This window comes from Humulus lupulus, chromosome 7 (assembly GCF_963169125.1).
Source record: "Humulus lupulus chromosome 7, drHumLupu1.1, whole genome shotgun sequence".
Classification (NCBI taxonomy): Eukaryota; Viridiplantae; Streptophyta; class Magnoliopsida; order Rosales; family Cannabaceae; genus Humulus; species Humulus lupulus.
In genome coordinates, this window is record NC_084799.1 from 148,877,460 (window position 1) to 148,903,182 (window position 25,723).

The 25,723-nt window shown below is 38.5% G+C and overlaps 2 protein-coding genes and 1 non-coding gene across 4 annotated transcripts; 2 read left to right on the forward strand and 1 right to left on the reverse strand.

The window, feature by feature from the left end:
* Nucleotides 1-8,266: 8,266 nt before the first annotated feature.
* On the forward strand, nucleotides 8,267-8,373 carry LOC133793262 (small nucleolar RNA R71). The gene has a single exon (XR_009874715.1). It is a non-coding gene; the product is annotated as a small nucleolar RNA R71 (small nucleolar RNA).
* Nucleotides 8,374-19,869: 11,496 nt separating this feature from the next.
* LOC133788709 (GTPase-activating protein GYP1) lies at nucleotides 19,870-24,285 on the forward strand. Of its 2 annotated transcripts, none has more exons than XM_062226290.1 (10): nucleotides 19,870-20,073; nucleotides 20,942-21,098; nucleotides 21,215-21,398; nucleotides 21,734-21,804; nucleotides 22,352-22,489; nucleotides 22,574-22,665; nucleotides 22,745-23,016; nucleotides 23,237-23,322; nucleotides 23,587-23,688; nucleotides 23,880-24,285. In XM_062226290.1, exons 1-10 carry the CDS (start codon nucleotides 19,964-19,966, stop codon nucleotides 24,039-24,041), a joined length of 1,374 nt encoding a protein of 457 aa, XP_062082274.1. In that variant the 5' UTR covers nucleotides 19,870-19,963; the 3' UTR covers nucleotides 24,042-24,285. The 2 variants fall into 2 exon arrangements, with proteins under 2 accessions (XP_062082274.1, XP_062082275.1); XM_062226291.1 differs by having other exon boundaries at nucleotides 19,871-20,073; nucleotides 20,942-21,092.
* A 140-nt stretch (nucleotides 24,286-24,425) lies between these two features.
* LOC133788711 (protein THYLAKOID ASSEMBLY 8-like, chloroplastic) lies at nucleotides 24,426-25,571 on the reverse strand. The gene is made up of 3 exons (XM_062226292.1): nucleotides 25,163-25,571; nucleotides 24,609-24,995; nucleotides 24,426-24,494 (listed from the first exon to the last, which is right to left on the reverse strand). Exons 1-3 carry the CDS (start codon nucleotides 25,502-25,504, stop codon nucleotides 24,468-24,470), a joined length of 756 nt encoding a protein of 251 aa, XP_062082276.1. The 5' UTR covers nucleotides 25,505-25,571; the 3' UTR covers nucleotides 24,426-24,467.
* Nucleotides 25,572-25,723: the final 152 nt, after the last annotated feature.

The window sequence follows — 25,723 nt, forward strand, 5'->3', positions numbered from 1 at the left end:
AAAAATAATCATTGTCTTTACATCACGACCCACAGGTCGTATGGTAAAAGAAATATAAAAGAAAAAAAAATTAAGCTTGAGGAGCAGGAGGATCCTGGGGAGCATTCTGATCAGCTACGACTCCTGCGGCTTCCCCTCCCTCCTCTCCGGCGGCCAACGGAATGTCTGGGGAAGCAGGAATCCGGGCTCTCTCTTCAGCAGCCAACCGAATAGTGCAACGGGCTAGCTCAGCCTTCCTGGCGTCCTTTGGAAGGTAGTTGAAATTGGCACTTTTGTTGTGTTTCCAAAAATCATAGAAACACCGAAGTGTCACGTTCTTGTACCTCTCCAGGTCCTTGGCATTTGTAAGCTTAAGCTGCTCCACCTGGCTCTTAAGGACAGCAATGGTCGTGTCCTTGGCAAGATGCTCCTCCTTAAGTTTTTTGACTTCACGCCATTGGGTTCAGCTAGCATCCTGGTAGTCATCCCTCTGCTTTCTGGTATTTTTCAGAGAAGCTTGCTTTTCTGCCAGCTCCGCGACCAAGGAATCCTTCTGCTGGGTGATCACCTCCAGCTCCCCAGTGTGCCTAGCCTCCGCGGCTTAAAGATCCTCAATAAGCTTCGCCTGAGACTGCTCGATGCTTGCACTCGTGCGGGCACGAGCAGTCATTGTCAGCATGGCCTGCAAACAAAGAATAATAGTTAGGCAAACTGAAAAGAAGAAAAAATCAAGACTATAATCACAAAAGAGGGAAAAGAGTTCATACACTGGCCACTTCATTAAGAGCCCTGTTGAGGATCTGGTCGACCCCCATGTTTTCAGCCTCAGCCATTGCCTCCCTGCAATGGTCATGCTTAAGGATATGGGTGAGGCAATCCTTATCTGATCGCAGGGAGCGGCTCGAGAGTTTAGCCCCAGGAAGTTCGGCTTGTTGGGCCTATTCGTTTGGAGCCACGGGCGAAGGATTTGTGGCAGCAGGAGGGATCTCCTTCTCAGCAGGAGCGGAAGGTTGGGCAGGCGGTTGGCCAGAGGGTCCATCCTTTGGAGGATCAGCTGCTCGACTCTTCTTGGCCGAGGGTACTTAGCTGGACTCACCATCGTGTTTCCTGGCCGATTTCCTCCTTCGGACCAGCAGAACCTCCTCCTCCGGACCAGCGGAACCTCCTCCTCCTCCTGAATGTACAGTACAGGTCGAAAACGTTTGCGAAGGCCATTTCTGCAGAAAGAGATAAATATGCAGACAGTAAGGAAAAAGTAGATGACAAGTTATGGCACATCAGAAAAAAGATAAAGAAAATTACAAAGACCAATACCCGAGCTATTACTACTTGTCACTACACTATTGACTCTACTAGTCATACACTCACTCTCTGGCACGAAGAAGTATGGCCCTAGATTTGGAGTATATGTAAAATTGTCGTCCCCGTCAAATAAATGGCAGGGAATTGGCAAGTTATCTAAGAGTGAAATAACAATATCGTTTTTTTCTGAAGACTCATCTAAGTCTACGACAGTCTCGAATTCTTTTTGTTTTCCCTTCCCTTGAGGGGCAGAAGGCCTTTCTGCAGAGGGAGTGTCAATGGGTTCCCTGATCGTAACCCCAGACAGTCTCTGTCGAGGAGGAGACACTGGAGGTTGCTTCTTGGGAGTCCCCTCGGCAGTGGCACTAACCGCCACGGGTTCCCTCATATCCTGATGAGGGGTCAGGAGGCCAGATAGCCTCAAGTTCTCTTCGGTGACCAGAGACTTGACACTCTTCTCAGCATCAGTCATTCTGGCCAGAGTGTTGGACCTCAACACCATGTCTGGTGTTGGGTCTGGGTGTAACCATGGTCCTGAAAAGCACAAGATATTTTAGAGAAGTATAAGGAGAATCGCTAAGTAAAAATAGCGACCAGTAGAAAAAGGGCATTTACCTCCTTAGGCGAAGGCCAGGTTATTTGCAGTCATGTCAGGCGTGAGGAAATACTCCTGACTGTATTTCCCCACGTTGGAGATATGGGTGGTATCACTCAGGAATATGCGGTTCGTCTCCTGGTGACAAAAATGAAAAAACCCCGTCCCGGACTGTTGGGGGTTGGACTTAAGGTCAAAAAGGTAATTGACCTCATGAGGAGTAGGCTCTGGCCATTTTTTAAGTTTGTAAAGGATATAGAGTGCAGCAAGCATTCTATATCCGTTGGGAGTAATTTGGAAGGGGGTGACACCGAAGTAGTTCGCCACCCCCTGATAGAAGGGATGAAGAGGAAGGGTAGCCCCCGCCTCTATATGATACCTCGACCAGGCGCTGTAAGCACCTCCAGGCAAGTTAGCCCTCTGGTCTGCAATGGGGATCTTGAGATTGACCCCAGTGAGAGGATACTTCCTAAGATAATTGGCAAGCATCCTGGGGGTTACTTGGCTTAATGGAGAAAGGTACCACTCGACATCAAGAAGGGTTGAATGCCGAGGACGAGCCCTAACCTGAATGCGAGGGTCTGGGACAATGTTTTCTCGACCGCTGGTCGAGGGAACCCCAGCCTGCGAATCAGGCTGAGCTGGAGAATTTGAAGTATGGTCAAGATTTTGTTTCTTTTGGCCAGCGGACTTGGAACGGGCCATTTTGGATGGTAATGGTTGAGATCTGGAAAAAGAGAGTCTTGAGAATGGAATCTCGTGAACGCGCTGAGCAGGCTGTTCTTCGCCTTTAAGCAGTTGCGCAAGAAGATCGTCTTCGATAGGCCACTCACCTCCCCACAAATCTGGCATTAAAATCTGCAGACAGAAAAATGTGGAGGTGAGGATGGTGAATCTAGAAAGATGGTTAGAATAACGCTAGTCGTGTATAAAAGCCAAACTTTTATACAACAGCATTCTAACAAAAAAAATCAATTTTTTCACACGAACAGTTTGAAAAACAGATCAAATAGTGAAAGTAAAAAGTTTTTCTAAAAAAGCTTTTTCAACTCCTGTTACTAGCATAAAAATCGAATATTTACTTCAATTTTACGTCCTAAATTTATGATCTTGACTATCAAACTGATTCACAATTCCTAAATGGAAAAGAAACCCCATCCTATCTAGCATCACTCGATAAATCCCCTATTTTCATGCATTTCTACTCAAGAACACAGGCAATGCCAGAACCTAAAAGCTAACTCGCAGCGACATGCACAAGAAAAATAAAGAGTAAAAAAGTTCTGAAACTTACCGAAGCAAAGATTATGTAGGCTGGAAGAAATTTCGAGCGTAGGCGAGCGAACGGCTGGCGGTTTTTGAAACGTCGAAAGGTGATCTTCAGAGAAAATGAAGGTTCTAATTTAGGGTTTCTTGATAGAGAAATAGCTTGCGTAAAAAGAAAAAGGAAGCTCTGGGGAGACTATATATATTTTGTTTGTGGCATGAAAAAAGAGGTAATCATCAGTTTCCTCTTTTCAAAGCATGGGGAAGAGTGATGGCCGCCAATGGATTGCTTGGGAACCGAAAAGCCGTGATTAGACAGGGGTAGGTCACTTTTTCCAAGAATGCACAAACTACTCTGACAGATTTGGTGGGGTAATTGAAGAGTCGTTTTCCTTAAAGTTTATTTATTGCTGGTCGTAATAAATAAACTTGGGGGAAAATGTTATCCAAAAAATAGGCACAGGTGACGTGGCTGACGTTTTTAACACGTGGCTGACACCTGGCAGAAGGTCCGTTCAACCATCGACCAGTGAGATTCCCCTGACGAAACATTTGAAGCTTATATACGACCAGCCTGGTCGTATACTCCATATATTTAGAGATAATTTTATACAATTGTAATCATATCCGAGATTATCTCCCATGATCCATGATGATTCGATTATTTAGGAAAGAATATCTGTAACTAATTCATGTAATCCTCCTTGAGCCTATAAATAGATAGAAATAGCTCAAGGAATGGACTTTTGGCCATTTTAAGTTTACGCTTTACAAGAGAATTAGAGGAATTATCTTACGATTGTGTTATTCATCTCTCTCAGGCCTGTGAAACTCAGAGAACCCTAGTTCTTTGATCACTCCTTTGAGAACTCGTATCAATAATAGCTTAAGTGGACGTAGGTCATTACCATTTTTGTGGGGCTGAACCACTATAACTTTGTGTGTCGTTTATTGTTTTTTGCCATTAGATCTATTTCAATACTTTACATCACATCAAGCATTTGACTCCGTGTCAATTGACTAATTCGAGGGTCAACATCAACCATATCATATAAATATTCTAATTATCTAAATAAATTCATAAAACAATTCAAATCCAAATTGAATTATCATATTTATTTTTCACATTTTTTAAATAAATAAAAATAATTAATTTAAAACTAATTATTTTTATTATTTATTAATTTCGAAATTTATAATTAATTATTTAGTTAATTAATTTCGATAATTATCTCAATTACATATTTTCCTTGAAGAACAAATTTCTTCCAAATATGCCCTTTCACTGATTTATTACAACTTCAACTCTTACCTTGAAAGGTATTGATAGAGCCACCTCGAGGACCTATTGACATATAATTTCAAACTTCGATAAATTTAGATTATTAATTAAGTATCTTTAATATAATAGCTTTAATTCACTCTTGCAATTATAGACATTTTTTATAGAGTATTTTATAAAGATAAAAAGCATCCATCGATTTAATCATTACATACAATTCAATCCTCTATTAATGGTTCATAATTAAAGCAGGGATAAGATCACCATTTTACCTCTTTAATTATTTCTTATTTCCTTGAGTACCATTAACTTTACTAGTGAAGGTTAATTCACAAACTGATTTATGAATTTGAGTTCAATAACCTTTCAGTTCCAAAAGCTAACCCTTAAGGGAACCATTATTCAATTCCTCTAGGAAAGGTATAGATTCCATATATGTATACTATGTCCCCAGCCACCTACATCAATGAGTCCCCAAAACAAAAGTTTTCAGCTTGATCATTTTGACAAACCACAACGAGTGGATCAAAGGACTCAAATGACATAAACATTAGTTCATAGTAACATCAGATGGAGATCAATTTGTATATGATCATCTTATTGATATGTTTAATTGATCAATGAATGAGAGTGGAAAATGATCTTTGTAGGAGACGGCATTTAATTTTCTATAGTCAATGCACATGCACCACCCTGTCACAGTTTTTGTGGGGACAATGACCCCTTTTTCATTTTGGATCACAGTGACACCAGATTTCTGGGGCATGACTTGAGTTTGACTGACCCATTTGCTATCAGCTACTGGGTAAATAATACCAGTGTCTAGCAATTTCAAAACTTCATTTTTTACAACTTCTTTCATTGTGGGGTTCAGTCGCCTTTGAGGGTCTCTTCGAGGGATAGCCTCATCCTCCAGATTGATTCGATGGGAGAAAATTAAAGGGCTAATACCTTTGATATCAGCAAGCGTCCAACCTATCGCAGATTTATGTGTCCGCAGTAGCTCGAGTAACTGCAATTCTTGAGAATTTGTAAGGTTGGACGAGATGATAAAATGAAAGGTTTCACCATCTCCCAAGAACAAATGTTTCAAACCCCCGGGAAGTTGGGTCAACTAAACAATTGGAACCTCTTCGGCTGAAGTTTTCGGCTTTTCCCTCTCATGAGGTAGCTCTTCAAAGTGAGGTTGCCGAAACTGAGTCCTTCTATTGCCTGAGTCTACGTGATCTGATATTGCAAGAGTAGACTCAATAGAACTGGGACTTTCGTTGTCAGACAGAAGGAGGAGTTCATCAAGATTATCAAAGTTGCTTCGCAATTGAACCTCCTCGGGAATTAAAGAGTCAATCATGAATGTTTGATAGCATTCATCATCTTCTCAAGGTTGTTTCCCGATGTGGAAGATATTGACTTCAAGAGTCATTTTTCCAAACGATATCTTCATTAGACCATTCCGACAATTGATCAAAGCATTTGCAGTAGCAAGGAATGGTCTTCCGAGGATAATAGGAATTTTAGACTCCATATTTACCACAAATTGGGTATCAAGAATAAGAAAATCCATGGGGTAATAGAATTTTTCAATTTGAACTAAAACATCCTCAATAATACCCATTTGGAATATAAGGAATATTAAAACCAAGCGTCTGCCACCTTAAGAAGTTAATCAAGGATTATCAGATTAGTTTTCTTGTAGTTCTTGAGCCAATGATTAGTTTTGCTAAAAAAAGATCGGCAGGAAATTGAGGCTTTTTGGTGGAGCGTTCAACAAGTTATAGCACAACAGATGTTGGCTTCATTTCTTCAAGACTGAGTTGCGAGTATACAGAGTAAGGCATGAGATTTACACTGGCGCCAAGATCAAGTAAGGCTTGGCTGACTTCATGGGTCCCAATTTGTCAAGAAGGTGGGACAACTGGCCCCGTGGCAGGCAACCAAGTCTGCTAACGTATCAATATACATTTCCTTTCCGTCAACTAAAGTCTGTTCGTTTCCTCAGTAAAAATGAAATGGCAATAACTCGCCCTTATGCAGTAAAGAAAGCAAGTGAGGCGGGCTAAGATTCCATTCAAAGAAGTTGCTAACATCGGCTACCCCTGACCTTCAGCGTCCCATTTTCCGCAAATACATCGATTTATTCATTGCGCACAATCTTTCACCATCTATTTTTGTTTTGCCAGAACTCTTCCTGAGTTTCCCTCCTAGTGAACGGGGAAAGCTTATCCCTCACTCGCATTCGCCTTCGAGACGAAAGGAACGAAAGCAGGCAACATGAGTATGCTACTTCCTGCGAGAGGAACGGTAACGACGTCTGGGCTTGTGGTTCATGGTCATTTCTCTTCTCAGTAAATGGTCTATCTTCTATAATAGAAAGAAAGAGTTTCCTTTATTCGCTTTGATGGGGCGGTAGCATTCTTTTATTATTAAGGTTAGGGAGCTTTTCCTCTTTTGAGGATGTATTAATAATAAAGAAATATATTATATCAAGTCAATAGAATGTTGCATTTTTTTGCTTCACAACACAACCTCTACTTCACATAGTTACCTATGATGAACAGTCGTAGCTTACCCGCCCCAGCAGGTGTGGCAGAACACGTTATGAGAGATGTTGAAGGGGGTTGGTTGCTCCGTTATATGCATGCTAATGGGTCAAGTATGTTTGTATTTTGGTGGTGTTTTTTGTTTAATCACCGCACTCACTTGCTCAGTCAAGAAAGTAGTCTTCTTGACATGGTGCTTCCTTTTTGTAGTGCATAGATCCTTGATGATTTTGGCATAAGCAGGCACTTATTTTATGATGTGAAGCAAAGGAAGATTAATCTTCACCTGTGTTTAGTGCTCAAGGATTTCAGCTCGGTTATCGGGAAGTTTCCCAACGGGTTTCAAAGCCTAGGGAAATGGTACTTTTGGAGAGGCATTAAGTGGTGGATTTTCATAAATGACTTTCGGAGTACTGAGAGAGTTGGATTTTATGGGTGGGTCTTGCAAAGTTTTACCGCTTCTAGTCGTGATGGCATTTACTTCCTTAACATTTTGATCATTAGAATTTGAAGATTGAGCCATGTGTTGGCCTTGCACATTGAATTTTTGTTGGGAAGGAAGTTTGCTTTTTTCCGGAATGGCCAAGGATTCAGTCAATTTTGAGAATTGACATTTCATTTCCTTGATTTCTTCCATCATTTGACAATTTAGTTTGGATTGTTCCTCTATGAATGCATGAAATGTATTCTCGAGAGAATTTTGTTGTGGATGAGCATTGTATTGAGGTGCAGAATATGCCTTTGATGGTTGAACTTGTTGCTCATTTCTCCATTGGCCTCCAAACGATTGAGCTTGGTTGGAATCTCTCCAACTGAAATTTGGGTGGTTTCTCCAACCAGGGTTGTACGTATGGGAGAATGGCTTGTTATATGCCCCTAAGGCATTGCATTGCTCCTCATAAATCCCCTCTCATCTCATTAAAAACTAAGCATTCCTTAGCTAAATGCTCCGTCCCTCCACAAACAAAGCAAGGTTCTTACAGTTCCGCTTGAGCGATCATGTGCGATTTTTTGCCATTTTTCGTCATTAAGACCTCAAACTGCTTTTTCAAAGCTTCGAGTTGGACCATAACACTATCCTCTTCTCGAAGTTGATAGATCCCAAATGGTTTGTGTCAGTTGGTGCTATCAGTAGCACTTGGACCAGTTCAGGTGTGAGATTTTTTCGTGGTTTCTTCGAGATGTTCAAGAGCATCGTCTGACTCTTTTTCGAGGAATTCACCATTGCATAGCATTTCTACAAACTGGCGCTCACGACTCGTGAGGCCTTCGTAGAAGTAACTAACCAAACACCAGTTCTCATAGCCATGGCGCGGGCACTGATTCAACAGATCTTTGAATCTTTCCCAGACTTGATAGAACGTTTCATTATCCTTTTGGGAAAATGTGGAAATTTGTCGTTTTAGACTGTTGGTCTTATGGCTGGGGAAGTGTTTCAGAAAGAAAGATTTGGTCATTTCCTCCCATGTTCCAATAGACCTAGGTCTCAAAGAGTATAACTAGCTTTTGGCTTTGTCCTTCACAGAGAAAGGGAAGAACTTTAGTCGCACAGAATCGGCATTTTCGGCTTGGTTATAGAACGTGGCTACTACCTCCTCGAATTCTATAATATGCACGTATGGGCTCTCGTTTTCCATTCCATGAAATGTGGGCAAGAGTTGAATCATGCCAGGTTTAAAGTCTAATGCGAGCATATTAGGAAGATAATGCATGAAGGCGTGGAAGTGAGAGTAGGATAGAGGTAGTCATTGAGAGTTCTTGGTTGGATTTCACCATTGCGAGCCATTGCGAATGGATTATTATCAGATAAGGTTTGTGGAGAAGCAGGATTGGTGGAAGGAGTGGCGGATGAATTGAATGAAGTGTCATTAGAAGTTTCGTGATGATTCATCCACTCTCGAAAATCAAAATTATATTTATTTATTTATTTATTTATTTTTATTTTTTATTTTTATTTTTTTTAAACTTGTTCCTAAGTAGATTTGGAGGTTTTTAGGTGATCTCCAACACCTTACTAGAACTCCCCGAGGTTACTGAGTAAGTATAGTGGATCACAAGTTAACACTTTCGACCAAATAACCTTTAAGCATAGTGAAATTGCTTATTTTACAGAACAAGCTTGGTTTTCTTATAGTAATAAGTTCAACAATGTAATAGTGCAAATGTATATGCTCGAAATATTCCCAGGGCGATTGGGAAGGTTGCCAAGGTACCGCTTTAGACCCACACTTGCCTAGACAGAACTCTCTGAGGTTCCCAGGTAAGTGTGTGTGTGTGTGTGTGGGGGGGGGGGGGGGTGGGGGGGGGGGGGGGGGGGGGGGGTAACGCTATCACAAACTTTATTTAACAACCAATCTTTCTAGATAGAACAATATCGGTTTCTACCATTTGTAATATTACACAATTGTTCCCAATACTAAGCGTTTTATAATCGAAATTTTATGTTTTTTTTTTTTTTTGGGAAAACCTAAGTTCTAAAGAAAACTAAGGCAAAGAAAAAGAAAAGCCTAAACTAAGGAACCTAAAGCAACAAAACAATCAACACAAAAAATAAAATAAAGAAAAGAGAGTTGAAGTGAAGATAAAATAGCAAGCTTAATTTTTTTTAAATATTTATTAAACTAAAAAAATAAAAAATAAATTAAGAAAGGGAAATGAAATAAGAATTAACTAAAAAGAAAATAAATAAATATACTTATATGATTTTTTTTCCTGTAACCAAAAGAAAGGAAAAGAAAAAAATAAAATAAAAATGTATATATTTTTTTTTACGTTTTTTGTTTTTTCTTATATATATATATATATATATGAATATTTATATATATAATTTTTTTTACCAAAAAAGAAAAGGAAGAAAGAAAAAGAAGATATATATATAAATAACTAATTTTTTTTTGTTTTAATTTTTTTTAATAATAATCAAATTAATTAAAAATTACTAAATAAAAAAATACAACCCACAAATACAAGAACACTATGCTAACACAATATTCGTACTAAAAAAATACATATAAAGTTACAAACATTTTGGTAAAAATTTCATTAAAAATTTTGAAAACTACCTCCCCGGCAATGGTGCCAAAATTGGTTTAACGCCCAAGATGTGACAACCACTAAGCGGTAGTTGTAGTAAAATCGAGCGGTCGATCCACAAGGAGGTAACCTAAAACTAAAAGATTAGTAGAAAATAACACAAAAAGTTAGTGACATGAAATAAAAGTAAGGTGTAATCAAGAGTTTGAGAAAATAAAAAGGCTTCAAGAATCATCTATATGCTTGTTTGGTTACTTAGTTACTTGATTTACAAAAAATACACAAGTAAATAGTTCACATCCCAATATTTACTTGGAAAATCTAACTTTAAAGTCCATATTCTTTTCTAACAAGAGTTCATTTGAGTTATAAAGTTCTTTACTTTAGGATATAAAGTTCTTTACTTTAGGAGCACATTATTAATCTTATAAAAAATCTAAAAATGACAAAATAGCCAAGGGCAATAATGCAGTAGAAGATTGGACATAAAATTATGTATCAATATTACTTTTACTAATTAGAAGCACATAGAAATAGCATGACTAATCTTATATACTTTTAGCACAAGTAAATAAAGATAACAGAATAGAGATGATGAAAGAACATAAATAACTCAAATACATTATATTAAGAACATAGTAAATCAAAGTAGCAAAATAACATCACTAGCATATGGAATCATCCCTAACCTTCCAAGGAAGATTAGGTCATTATGCTCATGATTCTCACACAATTCTAAGAAGAAAGTGAGTATAAATTTTGTTATAGTTTCTTTACCCACAAAATTACCTATGCATGTGAAAGAAAGAGTCTCTATATATAGAGGGAGAAAATGACTAAAAATAAATTAAACAACAAATGGAGGTTACATAATAAATCTGAAACATTAATAATAAAATATGATTTTGAAAAATCAAATCTTATTAATAATATTAACCCAGCCATTTTGGTGAATGGTCAATTTGCCATTTTTCTAAAACACCAAAAAAAAAAGAGCTTTGAAGCTCAAAATAGGAGGTTCATGGCCCAAAGTGCATCAAAGGTTGGGCTGGAAGCATTATGGTAGCTGGACCATTGACCCAGCCATGGCCAATGCAGAGGCGCCACGTGGACGGCTGGCTGGGAGAGGAGAAGGTCGAACTGGGTCAGTAGGCGGGTCGTCGGGTCACGCACGGGTCGCCAGGTTGGGGTGCGCAACACGTGGCGCTGGGTAGGTGGGCCTCCAAGCGGCTCGACTAGGCTTCTCCTTCGGATTGGGCCCCTTTGTTTCAAGAAAAATGCCATTTTTCTATTCTCTTTTTAGATTTAATTGTTTTCTTTTCTCTTCATTTTAAAGTGCCAAAATACAACTTTAATTCCTACAAAATAACAATAAATTAAACCATAATCAAATATTTTCATTTATAAAATAAATCATATTAATTCCATGAAAATATTAATTAAAAATTAATTTATTTTGACTATTAAAATCAATAAATGTGTATTTTCACTACTAATCAAGAATACACCATTGAAACTTACCTCAACAAGCTTCCAATCCTCATAATACCAGAGACTCGTGGACTAGGGCTCTTTTATAGCCTGGGCCACGTAAAAACATTTGTGTTCTTGTTGTTTATTTCTTTAATCTCTCGTTTAAGATTGATAGCTAAAAAGGCAGTCAACAGTTTATAATAATGATCATTCAGTACCCTCTATTTGCAATTCGTACCACTTCGGTACTCTCTGCTGCAATCTGGTCAACTCATATTTCAAATATGATCATATTGCCCCTCTTTTTTATAATTTATTTGATTTTAATTTTATTTTTGTTATTTTAAAAATGTGTTAAATTTTTTTTTTTATTTAATAAAAAAAAAACGTATGATTAAAACTTTGAAATAATTTTAAAAAACAAGAATAAAAAATTAAATCTAACCCCTAAACTTAAAACAAAAAATTAAAATTAACACCTTAAACTTAAAAGCCAAAATTTAAACAAAAATAGTTTAATTAAAACTTTTAAAAAAAATATATATATATATATATATATAGTTTTTAGTTTACTTTAATTAATTTCAAAATATTGGTTTTAATTTTTTTAATTTATATTTCGAATTAAACATATTTATGTTTATTTAATTAATTAAAATAGTTTTATTAAATATTTTATTTTAAAATTATTTTTTATTTGAAAATTTACATTTAATTGATTTATTTTATAAAATAATTTTTATTTTATTAATTTTAAAAATATATTTTGAATCATTTTAAAAAAACAAAAACAAAAGAAAATTAAATAATTCATTAAAAAGAGGGCCAATATGGTCATATTTAAAATATAAGAGTACCAAATTAGTACGAATTGCAATTAGAGAGTACCAAATTATCATTATTATAAACATATGGGACCAAGAGTGTATTTTGATAAAACACATGGTACCAAATGGGTATTTACCTTTTTTTTCAATTTATTAATGGGTAGGTGGATATATCTTTAATCGTTTATTTTGGAGTAGCAAAGGTTGAGTTTTGGAAGCAATCGCAGGCCTCACAACTACTCACTCTAATCATTGTCCTCAACCCAGATCTTCAAAGATGTTCCATCGACATCCTCTATCCAGATCTGCAAAGAAGCTCCATCGACGTCCACAGCCCAAATTCGCAAAGAAGCTTCGTCGATGTACTTAGTCCAAATTTGTGAAGAAGCTCCATTGTCCTCAGCCCAGATCTGCAAAGAAGTTGAGGGTGCCATCGTCTCTCTGAAGCCACACTTAGAAGCTCTGTCAATCTGCCTAAAGCCATGCCTAGAAGCTTCGTCCCTAGATTCCATCAATCTGCCTGCAACATATGAAGAAGAAGAAGATTGTGTTTAATTTTGTACATTTTTTTTTGTTGATTTGTTTTAATCTTGAATAATGATTTCAATTAATTAAAATTATTTTTAAATCTGTCAATCTACTTGGACCTAACGAGACTATAGATTTGCCAACAAAATTATAATTTGGAGGTATTACCACCAAAACTAAAGAATGAGGGCTTAAATATAACAGAAATGTAAAAATAAACAGGTTTTGCGGTCAATTATTATACTTTTATTCTTATTGTTATTGTAATTATTAATAGTTGACATATTGTAAGAGGATGCTTGAGAAGGAGGTCCCGATCTCGTCCGAGCCTTGACTAGGTTAATCATGTCAAACCGACAAGGGTTTAGGGTGGATCTTGCCAAACCTTACTTATTTAAAATCATTATTTGTCGCCTTTGGGCAACTAATGTGGGCCACTCCTTAACCGACTTATGAAAACTTATAAATAACACCTCAATGGACTATAGGACTTTATTGAATTGTTCACACACACACTTATACTTTTTCATTGTTATCTCTGAGAAAATCCTTGCTAATTCGAGCATCGAAGTGTTTTCTTGCAAGTACCCAATGATGTTTTTTTTTTCAATATTACAAGAATTGGTGATTCAATCCTTAAAGTCATTTTATTGATTCAATCTTAGTAGTTTTACTTCATATTGCATATAGAATGAGATTACTCGATAATTTTTTTGAACATTTGTTTTTCTTTTTGTTATCCCCAAAAATTGGAGCTCGATGACGTGGCAATCAGAAGTGACAAGTGACAATACATGGTCTGTAAATGACACATTAATAGTCAATAAATGTATTGGCTCTTCGGAGTTGTGATAAAGTGATCTGACTGACTTGGTAGAGATTCTGTCAGACCGATAAGGATTTTTGATTGACCGGTCAAGTGTCATGACCGACCACTCATGTGCTTGTCTGCCCAGTCATGTGCTTGTCTGCCCAGTCATGTGCTTGTCTGCCCAGTCACGTGCTTGTCTACCCAGTCATGTGCTTGTCCGACCAATGAGGTGTTTGTCCGACCAGTTAAGTGTTTGCCCGACCAGTGAAGTATTTGGCCGACCGGTGGAGTGCATGGTCGACCAGTCATTTGTTTTGCCTGACCAGTAGAGTGTTTTGCTAGATCAGAGGTGTGTTAGGGGAGTGCTTTGCCTACGAGAGGTGCTTGCCTATTTCTCAGTAACAGCTTCAACCCGAATCATTCTCTACTACCGTGGGAATCTCTCAGATATCCCAGAATAATAGCCATATTGTTGTAATATTAGATTTATTTATATTTTATTAATTAAAGTTTGTTGGAAGAACAAATGACCTGGTAAAAGGGAGATATTTATGTACGATCCATGAGCCTATAAATAAAGGGCTCATGGCATCATTTGGGGGGCTGGTCTTTTTAGGCTGAGAAAAACTCTCTAGTTTGGGACTGTTACTTGGGGATTCTTGGGGCATTTTCTACGAAAGTTAGAGAGAGAAGCTATGTATTTTCCTACTTACACTTAAGAAACTCAATTGGCTCAAGTTCATCTGATCTTAAGTGTAGGATATATATCATAACTCCAAGTGGATTAGGCTATTACCAATAAATTGGGGCTGAACCACTATAAAATGATCTGTGTCGTATTTTTCTCTTGGAGGTTCATTGTAGTTTTGACGTCTACTTGTCGTTGGCCAAAATCGTGGTCAACATTTTGGTGCTTTCATTGAGAGCCTGAAGAGAAGAAACACACGAATATCATATCGAAATGGCGCCCAAGAATACCAATGTGGCATCCAAAAAGTCAGGCACGTCAAAGGAGCCTGCTAGATCAGAAGAGTTTGGACCGCAGAACCCAGAGACTGAGCCCAGGGTGTTTCTCAAGGAGACCACTCCAGAAGTTGAACAACTCCAGGAAGCAATAGGTGCTTTCCAAGAGGAGATGGTGCAATTCAATGCTCGGCAGGAGTCTTTCGCTGAAGAGATGGCCAAGCAGAGAGCTGTGTTAGAGTAGCAAAGGCGCGATATGGAGGCCAGAAGCAAAGAGCTCGAACAGCGACAGGAGGAAGTCGACCGGAGACATCGTGAAGCAGCACTTGCTCTAGAGGCGGCTACCCAATTGGCCCAAGCCAATGCTCAAGCCGCGGCACAAGCAGCCACCCAGGGAGCAAGAAATAATAATGCTGGTCGAAGGACCGCTGACAGAGCTAATTCTTGTGGACCGAACAGAAGCAGGAGTAACCCACCTGGTCGGGATGATGACGGGGATCGATCCAGGACTGCCTCAACGCAAAGGGAGCACTCTAGAACCCCCTCCAGGAGCCAGTGATCAGAAACTTCTAGATCAGGGAGTCACTGATCGAGCGGTAAAAAGACTCCACCAAGGCAGGATTAGACCAAGACTCCTCGGATAAGAGGACTTCACAATTCAAAGATGGGCATGGTCGTGATGAGGCTGATAGTCATCACACCGACCAGTCAAAGGAAAAGGAGGGCAACGACCAACAAGGAGGAAAAGACTACCCGGGGCGTATCGAAAAGCCTCCACTGTACCCCGCCCAACAGCGTAGCAGGAGAGAGCGAGTCCCGCATAGTAAGCCCTCTGGAAGATCGAAGAGTACGATGTTCGATCGGGCAGGAGAGCATGCTTCCCGGAAGGATCTGAGGGACGTTATCACCAACAAGAGGAGGACCGTCCCGGTCAAAGGGAAAAATCTAAATCGCCCTGCCAGTCAAGTAGAAATACTTGACGATAGTGCACCAGATGGTAATGCCCGACCAGGCGGTCAAGACCTTGGAACTTCATCAGTTGCACCAGCCATCCAAGCCCAGCTTGACGTGCTAACAGCTGCAGTGCAAGGTTTGTCAAAACGACCTTCCAGGATAGATGCGATAGACCACCGGAGTGGCAGCCCATTTTGTGCCCGGATTAGAGCAGCCCAGCCACTGGCAAAATATAAAGCACCGCTTCTGCCAGTATATACAGAAAAGGCAGATCCCATCAGACATGTTGGGAAGTTTGAGGACCAGATGGAATTGCTCGGAGTAAGTGACGATTATCGGTGTAGGGTTTTCTTGACTACTTTGTCAGATACCGCCCAGGAATGGTATTGGAAGTTTAAGCCAAACTCCATTACCTCTTGGGAAGCATTCAGGAAGGAGTTTTGTAGACAATTCAACACTGCCCGGACTCCACCAGTTTATGCCAACCACTTGGCAGATATCAAACAAGGGAAAGATGAGTCTTTAAAGAATTATATACAGAGATTCATAAGAGAAGCCAATAGAGCAACTACTGTAGGAGACGAGGGGAAGATGGCTGCCATATCTGATAGGATAACTTATCAGAGCCCTTTGTGGGATAGTATACATAGAAATCCAATTTCAACACTTCAATAGTTTCTTGACCGAGCAGACAAGTATATGAAATTGGATGATGCAATCAAGAAAGAGGAGAATGGCATAAACAATCTGGGCGGATCAACTGACTCTCCCAATAATGGTGGAAAGAAATGTGGAACTAACAGGTCTGACCACCATGAGGAAAAGAAAGCAAAGTTGAGTTCAAACGAAAAGCCAACCAAGTATGAGCCTCAGTTCACTAATTACACCACTCTCTCGACCAGCCGAGCAGAAATATATATTGCTAGTCATGAAGAGGTTCCCTACAAGAAACCTCCACCCATCAGGAAAGAGATGAGGAAGAGAGATATGAATAAGTTTTGTCATTTCCATGGAGATTATGGTCATGACACGAATGAATGCAATCACCTCAAGGACAAGATAGAATTTCTTCTCCGGTCGGGCAAGTTGAGGAAGTACCGGGCAGAGACACCCCAAGGAGAAGGAGGCAGCAGCAATCCTGGTTTCAAACGACAGAGATCTCCACCCTTGCAGCTCGGACCTGTGGACTTCACCTTAGACACTATATGTGGAGGACCACACTTGGCTGAGGATAGCAACGAAGCAAGGGAGAGGTATGCTAAGCGGGAGTGCTAGGATCAGAAACCATTGGAGCGGCGAGCATCGAAGGATATATTATCACTAAATACCGCTTTCAGAGTGGTAGTTTAATTTCAAGTTGTTTAACTTGCTATTTAAATTTGATTTATGAGTTGGTTATTTGCTGACCAGTCATCTATTTTTGAACAAGTTTTGTTGTTTAAGACTCGTTATTAGACACGTTTTTTCCTTTTTAATTTACGAGTAATAAAAGAGACTACGTGCAGCGTGCTCGATTCTTGCTACAAATGTGCATGTGTGTTAATTATTCGAACAGTGTTCAACTGGTCGGTAAAATCGGATAGTGTTCACCTGGTCGATACGTTCAAGCAGTGTTCAACTGCTCGAATATTTTCAATATATTCTATGTGTTTCACGAGTAATTAACTGCTCGAACAGATTCAGTCAAGTAGCAAGTGACTAAGGATCTGCAACCCTCGATCATTTGGGGGGCACATGGGGTATACTGGTATGTAATTTAACACAGGCAATAAGAGCACGAGTAAACATATTTGTTTTTAGGCTGACTTGTAAAATTTTGAAGTCAAAAAAGGCCATTAAGCTAACTTGTTTGACAAAGCTTAAGTAACTTGGAATTTTTCAAAATTTCAAGTTAGAAGCAGATATTCGTGCGACAATAAACTTTATGCTCATAAAATGTTAGAGCAATAAGAGTGTGAGAAAGTATACTTAGTATGGACTTATGAAATGTCTAGAATTTCAAAGTTAGAAAACTAAGTACTCATGCAAAAATATAAGGCATACATCAGAGTGACTTTACTATTCACAAAAAACTTATAACTTTTTAAGTCTAAAAGGACTTAGAATGTTTTAAGTTAAAAAGAAAAGTAAAGTATAAATGCCAATAGCTCGACTGTACGAGAAAAATATCAAAGCTGCTAAGCAACAATTGTCTTCACAAGAAAAAAGAGTAAACTACTGGCCAGGTACAAAGTCTAGCTGATCAGGTGCAAAGTTTTCCTGGTCGGGAGAACAGTTATAACTTACCTGGTCAGCTGAGCATATATCACTGGTCCAGTAGGAAACTCTGTTGAGCATGACTAACAAATGATGAGTTCCTGGAGTAAACCATTTTTTTTACAAGCCCGAGGACATAAGGGCACGCATCCGAGCGGTGAGGCTGCAGGTGTCCGAGCAGCTACATGCGCCCGAGCGACTGGGGTGCTAATCTGAGTAGACGGCGTGCATCCGAGGAGCCAGGCAACAAGAGGTGTCCGAGCGGATTGGTGCGTGTCCGATCAGCTGGGAGATGGTGCTGCATCCGAGGAGCTGCTGGCTGGGAATCCGAGAAGCTGCATCCAAGGGTACGCCCGAGCGTCCAAAGGCTTGTGTCCGATCGGGGTGTGGGTTGTGTCCGAGTAGTAGGGGTGCGTCCGAGCGGACGGTGGAATTCATCCGAGCAGCTGGGGTTCGCCTTCAAGGAGCTGCCGTCTGTGACCGAGGGGATGCTAGCTGGTCATCCGAGGAGCCTGGTGCTTCCGAGGGTCTGTGTCCGAGAGGTTGAGCATATATTTGGAGTGGTGTCCGAAGAGCCAGGGAGGCATCTAAGCAACAGGAAACAATACACCCAAGGGTTAGCAGTCAGGAAATTATTTGGGTCCCGGGGACCAAACAGGCATTTCAAATAAGCTATTCAAACAAGCTCAAAGAATGGAATTTGAAGAAATCAAAAGAAAAGTTCGATCGTGGGTTTATTACAAGAGTGAAAATTACCAACTGGATGGAAGTTTTTGGATGACCTCAAAAACATTTTGCTAGAATAAAAGTTTATTATGTGAGTATATCATACAATAAACTTAGGGGGCAAATGTTATCCCCAAAAATTGAAGTTCGATGACGTGGCAATCAGAAGTGACAAGTGGCAATACATGGTCCGTAAACGACACATTAATAGTCAATAAATGTATTGGCTCTTCGGAGTTGTGATAAAGTGATCTGACTGACCTGGTAGAGATTCTGTCAAACCGATAAGGATTTTTGACTGACCAGTCAAGTGTCATGACCGACCAGTCATGTGCTTGTCTGCCCAGTCATGTGCTTGTCCGACCAGTTAAGTGTTTGGCCGATCAGTGAAGTATTTGGCCGACCGGTGGAGGTGCATGGCTGACCAGTCATTTGTTTTGCCCAACCAGTAGAGTGTTTTGCTAGACCAGAGGTGTGCTAAAGGAGTGCTTTGCCTACGAGAGGTGCTTGCCTATTTCCTCAGTAACAGCTTCAACCCAAATCATTCCCAACTACTGCGGGAATCTCTCAGATATCCCGAAATAGTAGTCATATTGTTGTAATATTAGATTTATTTATATTTTATTAATTAAAGTCTATTGAAAGAACAAATGACCTGGTAAAAGGGAGATATTTATGTACGATCCATGAGCCTATAAATAAATGGCTCATGGCATCATTTGGGGGGCTGGTCTTTTAAGGCTGAAAAAAACTCTCTAGTTTGAGAATGTTACTTGGGGATTCTTGGGGCATTTTCTAAGAAAGTTAGAGAGAGAAACTATGTATTTTCCTACTTACACTTAAGAAACTCAGTTGGCTCAAGTTCATCTGATCTTAAGTGTAGGATATATATCACAACTCTAAGTGGATTAGGCTATTACCAATAAATTGGGGCTGAACTACTATAAAATGATCTGTATCGTATTTTTCTCTTGAAGGGTCATTATAGTTTTGACGTCCACTCGTCGTTGGCCAAAATCATGGTCAACACTTTAAAATAATCTAGGGATTATAAATTGTTGCAACATAAGTGTTTTGAGTGAAGTTAATGCTAAGTACTCAGTGTTGCAACACAATTGACTAAATGTATATTTTTTCTCGTAAAAAAAAACTTAGGAACTAGAATGGAACTGTGAATGACTTATGTATTTTGCTCCCAATATTTTTAAAATGTATAATAAATTAGTTTTTTTTTAATTTAAAATTAATAATAAAATAATGGCCAAGATATGTATATATATATATAAGAAACGACAGGTCGTTTGAATAGTTTACTTCTCAAATTTTCTTCTGTCTCAGTGCTCCACTCTGTTTATGGTTTTAAGAAAGTAAGGGAGACAAGAGCCAAGTAAGAAGCAGACAGAGAATAATGGTCTATGGTGGGCAATCATGAAGAACAGCAGCAACCACAGCTACAGAGAAGAAGATCAGCCTAAGAAAGAGAGTCCTTTCTCAACCATGGACTCCAGATTCAACCAAACCCTCCGAAATGTTCAAGGGTTAGATTTCGAACTGGGTGTAATTTTTCAATCATTTCTGACAATGGATTCTTAGATTTGAGTACCCATTTGATTAAACATTCTCATCTATGGAATATTATTACAGTTCCACGATTATAGTCATAAATATTTTCAGAACCAAGTCTCTTCAATATGTTGCTTCCTGGAAGGTCGTTTTGGAAATTGGCTCTTTAATTCGCAATGCATAGCTTTTGATCTGTGCAGTTTTGGGATTTGATTGGGAAATTTGATGTGGGTTTTCTTTTCTTGGTTGATTTGATTGAAAAATTGATGATAAAGCTGTGTGATCAGAACGATCTTTTCCTTTTAAGGTTGAAGTCAATGGTGCTCTTTTATATATTTAGATGCTAGAGCAATGGGACAGATTAGAAGATATCAATAATTTTTTAACTAATCAAATGATTGATTCTGGATTCATACCATCTTTATATCCTATGGTTGAAGTCTTGAAGGAAAGCCTACATTTTTCATTTTTATAGATAAAATGCAATTCAAAATTTTGTTTTTACTAAATTTGTTATCAACTTATAGATCCACACTGCGTTCGATTGTTTAAGCCTTTCAACAACATCGTTAATTTTTCTATCATTGGACTGCCTTTGTTCCATTATTTCTCCAATTTAAGGTGTTGTTATAGCAATTCATGATGAAAGCTTGATAGGATAGTTGTTATGCACATCACTTATGTCTTGTGGATAAAAGTTATTTTACTTCCAGATGAGCTTAATAGGATAGTTCTCTTGATTATTGCATTTTGATTTCAATACGTGTTTTTTTTTTCGTCTTTTACTATATATGTTTGATTGGCACTCTGATATATCTTGTGTATTTGCATTATGCCAACTAGGTTGCTCAAAGGTCGTACAATTCCCGGTAAAATATTGTTAACTAGGAGATCAGATCCCGTAGATGATTTAAGCTCACAAGAAAACTCCCCAAGTTATCAGAGGAGCTTCTCATCCAATGATGCTGGGACAAGTGACCGTATGGAGAAGGCAGTAAGGGTGTTATCTAATTATGTGTTTATGTATACAAATGTTGTTTGTCCAGCTCACAAGTTCTTATATCACAAAAGTTGCCATTGGTTTCATGATCGTGATACTTTGGACTTTATTTATAGGAAGAAGACCAGACCCCAAGCAAGCCAAATAGTAATGCAAATGCAAGCAAGTTAAAATCATCAACCTTACAGCCTGAGATTACTGTCAAAGAAATTCAAAAATCCACCATGGGTGCTAGAGCAACTGATTCAGCAAGGCTCACAAAGTTCTCAAAGGTGCTGTCAGGAACGACAATTATACTAGGTATGATTTCTCTGTCTAATTATTATTAAATATAACCTTTTTTCTTTCATTTTTAATTTTTATTCCGTTCAATTAAAAGTAGTATGGCTATATAAAGGTAAGATTTGTGCAGAGGTGCCTATGTTAAGGCATGTAATATCTGACTCTAAGTCATTGAAGGAGATACTACAGCAAAAAGTTCGAGCAGTTTTTTAATATAAATATTTAGACTTTCTCTTTTCTTTATCTTCCTTACTTTTTTCCCCAATAACTTGTGATGTTATAGTGTTTGAAATTTAAGTAGGGTTTTTATCAACCACAAGGTGTGCTTGTAACTGTAATATTTATTTTTGTAGAGAATTTGCGTGAATTAGCTTGGAGTGGTGTGCCACCCTATATGCGTCCAAGTGTGTGGAGACTTCTTTTGGTAAGCTTAATATGCCAACTACTAGCTATGTTTCAAGCTTAAATTCTTGTCCATCAAACAAATGCTTTATTTTGGAAATACTTTATATTTTCATAAAAAGTATTTCCACAAAAAAAAAAAAGAAAAGAAAAATACCATCATGCTTTAACATCGAGAGAAATTCCTAGTAAGTTATAAGAATAATTTTCACATGGTTATTTGATTTATGATATTGAAATGGAAATAAGAGTCAATGTAGATAAAATAACTTTTACCTATGGCATGAAGTTAGGTTATCTTTCTCTATGTCATGATTGAGCCTCACTGTCTGAAATAGAAGATGATTTGATGAACTCTGAAAATAAAGTTTGATAGAAAAGAAGAGAAATTTTTCCACAAGGCTGGGTACCGTGGATAATGTGTTTTAGTAGTCTTTACCCTCATGAATTAATGCATGAAGTTCAGTCTGCAGATGCTGATACCATTGCACCTCAGTGAGGGCTTACGTTTGTTGGCCTTTTAATAACCTGAGTTGCCTTTTTGAAATTTAAGAATGAACTGACAACAGGGATATGCACCACCTAATTCAGATAGAAGGGATGGAGTTCTGAGAAGGAAGCGCCTTGAGTATCTGGACTGTGTTTCTCAGTATTATGACATCCCAGATACTGAGCGTTCAGATGATGAAATCAACATGCTTCGCCAGGTTTCTTTAATGCTACTTAATTGTCTATGTTGACATGATAAACTTCTGTCTCCAATTCTTGACAGCCTATTTTACTGTCCTTAGATTGCTGTTGATTGTCCAAGAACTGTACCGGATGTCTCTTTTTTCCAACAAGTGCAAATTCAAAAATCCTTGGAGCGTGTCCTTTATACATGGTAGCTACTGAGAATGAATAAACAGTTCTGAAAATTGAATTAACATGAGTCTTCTCACGTTGTCCTAAATTTTTTTCAGGGCTATACGGCATCCTGCAAGTGGATATGTTCAGGGAATAAATGATCTTGTTACACCATTTCTAGTTGTTTTCTTGTCAGAATACTTGGAAGGGAGTGTAGAAAGTTGGTTAATCTCTGATCTATCTCCAGATAAACTATCTGATATAGAGGCTGATTGCTATTGGTGCCTGTCAAAGTTACTTGATGGTATGCAAGACCATTACACATTTGCTCAACCAGGAATCCAGAGGCTTGTGTTTAAGCTGAAGGAATTGGTTCGACGGATAGATGGTATCCCCTTTTCTCTGCTCTAATCGCTCTCTCTCTCTCCCTCGTTTTTTTCCCTTCATAAAGTAATTTACAAGAGCTTGGGCTTGACACAAGAATTGAACAAAGTTATACTATCATCCCCAACGCTCTGAAATCACTAAATATTTTCTTTTTAAACGATTACATTTATTGATTTGTGTCGTTTGGACAAGGACTTATGTTTTCCTGTTAACTGCACTAGAACCTGTTTCTAAACATATGGAGGAACAAGGGCTGGAATTTCTTCAATTTGCTTTCCGCTGGTTCAACTGTCTATTAATACGCGAGGTTTGCTGTTACAGACATTTGTGTTGAACATAATATTGCATTAGCTACAGCTTTCTTTACTATCAGTCAATGATTTTTGTTTTTGCATAGGATTAGTGAAAAACTTCTCAATATGTTTTTATATGTTGCTAAAGAAAATTTGGGCCATTCTTTTTGTTTCAAAAAATAAAACTTAATAATACAATGTGATAGAAACTATAATCCTTACAATTGACCTTATGCTTTTATTGATTCACTCAATCTAATTAGTTTGGTTTCTTCCAGATCCCATTCCACCTTGTTACTCGCTTGTGGGACACCTATCTTGCAGAAGGAGATGCGCTGCCAGACTTCCTTGTGTATATATTTGCCAGTTTTCTTTTAACGGTGCGATATAAGTTAATTTTTCACAAATCTATCTCATTAGATGTTTAAGTTTCAACTTCGATAACGGAATGAAGGAACCACGATCATGCATGACCGCTGTATTCTTTGTTTGCTTAGCTTATATTATTGGATTTTCTTTCATCATTCCTATGTGGATTCAGTGAACTCACCACTATCTTGTTTATATTCAGTGGTCAGATGAGCTTCAGAAGCTTGATTTCCAAGAGTTAGTGATGTTTCTTCAACATCTTCCAACGCAAAACTGGACTCACCAAGAACTTGAGATGGTGCTTTCAAGAGCCTACATGTGGCACAGTATGTTCAATAGCTCTCCTAGCCATTTAGCAAGCTAAGGGAGGAAATTGTGACAGCCAGTGTGTGGTCTGGTCTGCTTGGGTTCTAACTTCCCTTGTTGTATTTTAATCTCAAGTTGTTGTTGATGTTGTATATCTGTCCTCTCATCGTGGAGAGGGACTTCTGTGGATCGTGTACTTGTAATATTGCACTTCCAAGTGCTTCTTTGTAGACTTGCATTTGACTTTGAGTGGAGAAAGAAAAGAACAGCTATTTCAATTGTATAACAATTTTTGCCATAAATTTCAATCTCATTGTTTGAATTAAGAATCTAAATGTTATATTCATTTCATATTTTATGATCTAAACGAATTAAAATATTGCACCAAACCACACAAGTTATCAAAAACTTTTTCACATGTTTACAAACTTTTGAAGCAAGGCCTTTTAAGCCACTGACCATTGTAATCCAATCCAACCCCTGTTTAAACTTGACCAACCGTTCTCTTTGGCTGTAGAGGTAACATGAGTAAGAAAATAGAAAGGTAAACTCAAATGAATCAATGGACAAAAAAGTTGCGTAGTGAAATAATGCAGATGATAACATGAGTGATTGGATTGCTTACCCGTTTGCGTTCTACTTCTTCAAGGAATTTCTCAGAGCAATCCATAAACTTTGTACAATCATTCTTTACAGCTGCTACAAGCTCTTCTTCTCGCACTCTCTCAAGGTTTCTAAGTAATATTGTGAAGGTTAATTTATCTGGAGTACAACCTGATGCTTTCATCAACCCATAGGCCTCCATTGCTTTCTCAATCATACCAAGTTGTAAGTAAGCTCCAATCATTTCAGTAAATACCCTTGTGTTAGGTTCCAACCCTTCTTCCTTTAGTTCCCGAAAGAGCTCTTCAGCCATTTCAATCAGTTTGTTCTTTCCCAATAATCGAATCATGTCGCAGTATAGGGAGACATCTGGTTTATACCAAACTTCCTTTCTTACAAATATGAATACCTATTACACCTGATTTCACTTCAGATAAATACAGAAATGGAAAAATAAATAAAGGGTATTGTTTCTCTTCTGTTCATGTTCAACTAAATATCATTAAAACAATGTCTGGGTTAAGTTTTCTGAACACTGAGATGACATCAAATATGGAAAGAAACAAAAGGCAATACCTTGAGGGCTAAGTCCAATTCATTTTGCCTCTGTAACTCGGCCAAAGTGTCTAACAAGTCTACCTTCAAGAGGCGAGCGAGTCTGGCACTGAAAACCTCCTCTAGCTTTGGTGGTGTTGATTTTGCTAACTTGAGTGACTGTACAACCTGGATGGCTTCGGAGGAGAGCACCCTTGACCTCCACAAGGGCTTTCTCGGCCCATCACGAAGGCCACACGAGATTCTTGGGGACCAGCAACAAGGGGTTACCGTGGAGGAGAGTTTATAGGGATATGGGAGGTTTTGAAGGAGACTCACTTTAGGAAAATGAGATTTGAGGGAACCCATTAGAACAGAATCCATGGAGATGATGAAAGCTGGGACGAACCGAGACAGAGCTGGGGCCTTTGAGTTTGAGGCCTCACTTCTGCAACTTCAATTTGAGGTCGGCGGAAGGTCACTAGTCACGTGATAACGAAGAAGTCACGTGCTCAATTTTAACGATGTGTTTAGAGAATATGTTTTAAATTAAAAAGTAATTTAGACTAAGTTTTACTCAAAATTGCAATTTAATACTAAATT

What these genes read in the sequence shown, in the direction of transcription:
- LOC133788709 (XM_062226290.1), top strand. Translation starts at nt 19,964, where the DNA reads ATGAAGAACAGCAGCAACCACAGCTACAGAGAAGAAGATCAGCCTAAG. An exon ending in ACTGTCTATTAATACGCGAG is followed by an intron (nt 23,323 to 23,586) that starts GTTTGCTGTTAC and finishes GGTTTCTTCCAG; the next exon opens with ATCCCATTCCACCTTGTTAC. An exon ending in TTGCCAGTTTTCTTTTAACG is followed by an intron (nt 23,689 to 23,879) that starts GTGCGATATAAG and finishes GTTTATATTCAG; the next exon opens with TGGTCAGATGAGCTTCAGAA.
- LOC133788711 (XM_062226292.1), bottom strand. Translation starts at nt 25,504, where the DNA reads ATGGATTCTGTTCTAATGGGTTCCCTCAAATCTCATTTTCCTAAAGTG. An exon ending in AATTGGACTTAGCCCTCAAG is followed by an intron (nt 24,996 to 25,162) that starts GTATTGCCTTTT and finishes CAGGTGTAATAG; the next exon opens with GTATTCATATTTGTAAGAAA. An exon ending in AAGAAGTAGAACGCAAACGG is followed by an intron (nt 24,495 to 24,608) that starts GTAAGCAATCCA and finishes TTACCTCTACAG; the next exon opens with CCAAAGAGAACGGTTGGTCA.